This window comes from Kryptolebias marmoratus, linkage group LG21, assembly GCF_001649575.2.
Source record: "Kryptolebias marmoratus isolate JLee-2015 linkage group LG21, ASM164957v2, whole genome shotgun sequence".
NCBI lineage: Eukaryota > Metazoa > Chordata > Actinopteri > Cyprinodontiformes > Rivulidae > Kryptolebias > Kryptolebias marmoratus.
The window spans coordinates 4,213,642-4,219,491 of record NC_051450.1 but is presented as its reverse complement, the minus strand read 5'-3'; the positions used below and the strand labels follow the sequence as shown (position 1 = coordinate 4,219,491).

Genomic DNA, 5,850 nt, shown 5'->3' with positions numbered 1-5,850 from the left:
TTTTTTTTTTACCCCATTACCAGCCATATATTGCCTTGCCCTCATATTGTTTAGATCGTGGTCTTGGGAATGGGAAAGTGGGCTGAAGAAGGAGCTGGGTTTTTCTTGTTTCTGTTTGAGGTTATTGTTCATGTTTTGTTAGTTATTTTTGTTGGCCTCATTTTTGTGCTGTCTCTGCTTCCTGTGTTTTTGTATCTTCCATTTACCCTCAGTCAACACTTGGTGTTCTGCCACGCCCACCTCCACCTGTCAGCAATGATTATCACTCACCTGTGCCCACTTACCTATTGTCCTCTGTGCTTAAAACCCGGTCACTTACTCCACTTCTCTGCTGGTTCACTGTTCAATGCTCGCTGTTCTCTCTCTGTTTCTGTCCTGGTCCAGTCCTAGTTGTTCTCTGCTCCCACCTGTGGTTTGTCAAGTTTAGTTTATGTTTTGTCTTCACTGCCTCATCAGCTTTTGTTTATTTTTTTAATTAAATAAAACAGCTTTCTTTAATTATGAGTCTGTGCTCTGGGTTCGCCTCCGTCATCACCGATCCTGATAGTTTGGGAATGAGTCTCTGCTTCAATTTGAGGAGTTCAAGTATCTGGGTGTCTTGTTCATAAGTGATGGTTGGATGGAGCAGGAGCTGGATTGACAGAATGGGGTCTCATCTGCAGTAATGAGGATGTTGTATCAGTCTATTTTATTGAAGAAAGAGATGAGCTGAAAGGCAAAGTCTCAATTTACTGGTCTATATATGTTCTAACTTCCATCTGTGGTCATGAGATGTGCCTCATGACTGAAAGAAGATCCCAGATGAAGGCAGGTTTCTCTGTAGAGTGGTTCAGCTCAGTATTACACATAAATAGAGAGACTTCATCATCTGGGGGCTGCTGTGATAAGACCCATAGCTCCTTCACATTGAAAAGAGTCAGCTGCATTTGATTCAAATGCCTCCTGGACACCTCTCTTAGGAGGTTCTCCAGGCATATCCCACTAGGAGGAGACAATGGGTCAGACCCAAGCATCTCTGTAGGGATTATGTATCCTTTCTGGTTTGGGAATGCCTTAGGTCACTGTGGAAAGGGATGTCTCGGTTTCCTTGTTGGACTTGTTGCCTCCATGGCTTGACCATAGATAAGTGTCAGAAAATTGATGGATGAAAGGTTTGAGGACTGATAAGCACAGATACTGATACTGATGTCAAAGCTGCCAGGAATTCTAAACTGCCAGATGTTTATCAGCCAACCATCTGTAGTCAGGTTCACTATGGCAACCAATCACTGGATGACTTATCAGGAGACTTTCAAAGATTCTCTGGAGCAAAGATGGCACACTCCATTACTGATGAAAAAAATCCAGCAACACAAATGAGTCAGTTTTATCACAATTTGGCCAAGGCTGTGACAAACAAACTGTTGAAAGAAATTAATCAATGGGAAGTCAAGTCATGTTTTTGTATTTTATACGCCCTTCCTAAAACAAATATTATGATATGGCATCGTCTGTCTGTCTGTGGATAACTTCTTGTCCTAGCTCTAAATTAATAACCCTGTAACATACAAATGTTAACTGCACTCTCTATTGATTTCAAGGTCACGGGGTCAAAGGTCAGTTCAACTGTGCAACATATAAATGTCAAACTGCATAGCTGGACATCTCATGGGTCAGGGATGATCCTTATTTATACAAGGTCACAGGGTCAAAGGTCAAGGTTTCAGGTCACCCTTTAGTGAAAACCTTGTCTGTGCTCCAACTCCAGACATATATTCAGTATTGTTGTGTGAGGGTATTTATGTTTTGGATTTTGATTACTCAATTTTCTGATTATGTACTATTAGCGCTACTGTTGTTGTGTGCATTCTCCATCAGATTATTTTTTCTGCATTTTTTCAACTATAAAAAAAAAAATCAGAATTTTCCTAATAGCTTTTAATTCATTCTAAATGGTCTTTTCTAATGTTTCTACTTTGACTTCATTGGTGTGTCAGGTGCAGACAGGGTGTGTCCTCCAGGTCAGCAGTGGAATCAGTGCTTGAAGGGGGCAGTGTTTTGTACAGACTTCACGTTGAACATTAGCAGGAACTGTACCCCAGGCTGTCAGTGCCTTCATGGGACTGTCCTGCAGGTGAATAGGGTAGAAATACACTCATACTCAAACATGTAGGGAGTCATGACCATATTGCTCATAATGCTCTATATTTTCAGGATGGAGGGTGTGTGCTTGAGTCCGGCTGTCGTTGTGATGTTGATGGAGAACAGTACAAACCTGGAGACACTGTCTTGAGGAACTGCAACAAGTGGTAAAGGCAAAATCTGATTCCTTTTAAACCACTTCTAAAGGCCTGTTTGTGCTTCTGTTTGTCAGTAAACATCAGATGATAAAACTGATTTATTATGTTTGTATAATTTCAGTACGTGTGAAGGGGGAAAGCTGGTAAATTGCTCTCAAGTTAGGTGCGATGGTAGGTTGCATATCTGAATTTATCTTAAATTCAGTTTTTTTGTGTTTTCTTGTGATTTTTTATTTGTATTTTTTATAGCATTTAGAATTTTCCCTTATATTTTTGTATGGCATACCAAAATGTTTCAATTCAAACAAAATTTTAAGTTCAGAATATTCAAGGTTCATATTCAAGGTTCATTTGCAGTAAAATAGTTTTCTTCTCTCCTCATGTCCCACCTTGAACATGTTCCACATACAAACACCCTCTCTACACAGTGGATGGCCAGTGGTCCACGTGGACGCCGTGGAGTTGGTGCTCAGTGTCATGTGGCACAGGTCTCAGGTCTCGCTACCGTTTCTGTTCCAGTCCCCAGCGATCTGGCAGTGGCCTTCCATGTCTTGGTCCTCACCGTGATGATCAAGTCTGCATCACAACACTATGTGATCGTGAGTTTACTTCCTCAGAGTTTCTACAATCTGTGGCCAGAGTTTTAGGGAGTTTTGTCTTGCTTTATTAATTTTAGTTTGAGTCAATAACCTTGAAAATGCTGTCACTCAAGAGTAAACAAAGTGATATCTCACGTTTGGCCTGCTTTAATAAACTGAAAGCACCACTTTCAAGTATATATTGTTGACATAAACAGATACAGTACTGTGAAAAAACATATTTGGCCCTTCCAGATTTCTTCTGTTCTTGCTTTTTTGTTACACTTCAGTGTTTCAGATCTTTCACTTCCACCTTTTCTTTACGGCAGTAAAGAGTTGAACTGCTGGTGTGAAGTCAACTTTAATGAAAATCTTTAAAGTTGCTCTTGTTACAACTTCATTTTCCTTCCTATAGACACCAACACCACCGTCGAACTAAAATACAACATAAACTTAAGTAAGATGGTGTCATGAATACAATAACGACATAAAAAATGAAATAAAAACATATAAACATACCTCGCTGTCTGACCATTCTTTTTGAGGTAGAAATTAGGTTATTAAACGAATTCTTACACTTAAATTACTTTTCTACAGATACTCGCTAACGTAATGCTTTCATACTACGTCCGTCTTCTTTTCCGGTGCCACAGCAAACATGCTGGATTCAACTTCCTACATAAGCCTTTCAAAATAAGAGTCTTAATAACAGGAAATGTGCAGAATACAAAATCTAGGTTTTTGTGGCCTCACTAGCTGAATTATTCCTACCTGATGTCATCTCTGCTCTCCTCTACAGCAGCTGATCACCGACCTCATGTCTGTCTCCTTCATTCCTTCTCTGTGTTCATCTCTAAGTCATTTGGTCAAACAAGTATTATTTAATAGCTTTAAATAAATTACACATCTTTCTAATGCACTTTTTCAATATAAATAACATAAAAAAATAACCACTTGGTAATAAGTACCTGTTCCTATACTTCCAACAAATATTAGACCAAAGTCTTCTTTCTCTCCATCCTCACAGCTGAATGACATGAACTTTGTGTTTAGGAGGTTTAACAAATACAGCAGTCAAACCACATATAAAAAGCATAAAGTTTTAATTTTAAATGATATCCTTGTTGGATATCAGTTAGTGATCGGACGCTTCATCTGATCAGACTTATCAGATTAATCACAACAGCTCTGTAGAGTTATATCCCAGAGGAGACATTTAAACTCCCAACTTCTGTAATTTATCTGCTTTATGATTCAACTTTGAGTTCAACAAATGATTACTGTCTGAACAACAAAATAACACAAACTAGTTCCTTTATTTTGCTTGTCATGATCTGTTAAATTGTAAATACTCATCAATACACAGCAGTGGCAGGCGGTGCATTTCACACTTAGGCCTTCAGTGATGTCCGAATTTAGTCAATAAATACCTTTCATTATGCCAGCATTTATAACACCAACACACTTAAGCACCACTTGCATCACCTCAGTTGTGTACAAAATGGGCTATTATCCAGCGCATTTTAAAAATATACAAACCCACATCAAAAGAGGCTAAGTCTGATGGTAGGTGGCGCCGGCCGATCGCCAGTCAACCGTGATTTAGTAAAAAAAAAAAAATAGTTGTCAAAAAAGTTGAAAATGTTTTTTTATTATGTAATATTGTAAGATATTTGTTTCAGATATTTACACAACAACATTTTTATGAAAAAGGCACTTTTGTAATACTTTTTTAAACAAAAATATGCTGAAAAAATAAATACAAATTGATTGACAAGCCTAGAGCATGAAAAACAGAGATGTTACATTTTAATTATTGGTTGGTTAATTCATTTTAGTCAGTGTAATGTATTTATATTATTTACTGTTTACTTTTGCTTTTGTGTTGCCATCTCAATGCTTGTTCGATGATGGAGCGAGCCAATATGCGCGTTCAGCACATATTTTCTATACGTCTATAAGGAGCTTCAATAAAGACCCTAGAAAAGTGGTCCACAAAGAAGGTGTTCAGAGAATTTCAAGGATTGCTGCTTTTAGTACAATAACACCAAACAGAATAAACAAAGAAAAGAGGGGATCCATAAAAACGTTTTCAAATACATTACATTGAAATAGGTTTTTGATTTATTTTGGAAAAATAAATTGAAAATGACAGAAAAGAATACACTGAAAAAGCATTTTCAGATACTTTGACATGTTATTTCTCCACAACTGTTATTCTGGATATAGTATAAGTATGTTAAAATAACGTGTATGCAATAATTACACACTTCTGACAGTTATGTCTCTCACATTCCCTTCATTTATTTATTTTTCCACCTGCAAAGCAACGCCTACTTCTCCAGTACCATAATGCACCATGTATGCACAAAGCCATTTTTTTAGAGTTAATGTCAGCTGGCTTGACCGCATATTTCCAAGTGTTGGCTCACTTGACCACTGTCTTTTTGCACCACTGCACACAGGCACCAGGCTCCCACTCTCCCGTTGACTCCATGGCTACTCCTCTTAGCCGTGTCCCCTGTAGTAGCGCTGTTTGAGGCGCTCAGTGTAACTGATCGAGTAATGAACAAGGCTGGCCGGTGGCCCTGGACTGAACAGCCATTCTGGACCTCTCTCCAGAATGGACAAATTGCAAATCAGCCTCTGCTTTTGCACTTATTGCACGGCCATGGTGCCATTTTTATTTTATTTTTCTTTTGACTCACTGTCAGTTCAGGTCTAATGGAGCTAGCATCACATGTACAGTCTGCTACACAGTGGCATAGAGTCGACAAATCATCACCTAATGTAACAATCCATATATCCATCCATCCATTCTCTTCCTCTTATCCGGGGTCGGGTCGCGGGGCAGCAGCCTAAGCAGGGAGACCCAGACTTCCCTCTCCCCAGCCACTTGGGCCAGCTCCTCCGGGGGAATCCCAAGGCGTTCCCAGGCCAGCCGAGAAACATAGTCCCTCCAGCGTGTCCTGGGTCTTCCTCTGGGCCTCCTC

General features: G+C 39.3%; 1 protein-coding gene across 1 annotated transcript in view; it reads left to right on the top strand.

The window, feature by feature from the left end:
* Positions 1 to 5,850, top strand: part of scospondin (subcommissural organ spondin) — a 233,202-nt gene that overhangs the window by 130,103 nt on the left and 97,249 nt on the right. The window contains 3 exon segments of the mRNA XM_037973323.1: positions 1,977 to 2,113; positions 2,194 to 2,288; positions 2,637 to 2,878. Coding sequence (XP_037829251.1) covers positions 1,977 to 2,113; positions 2,194 to 2,288; positions 2,637 to 2,878 — 474 coding nt within the window.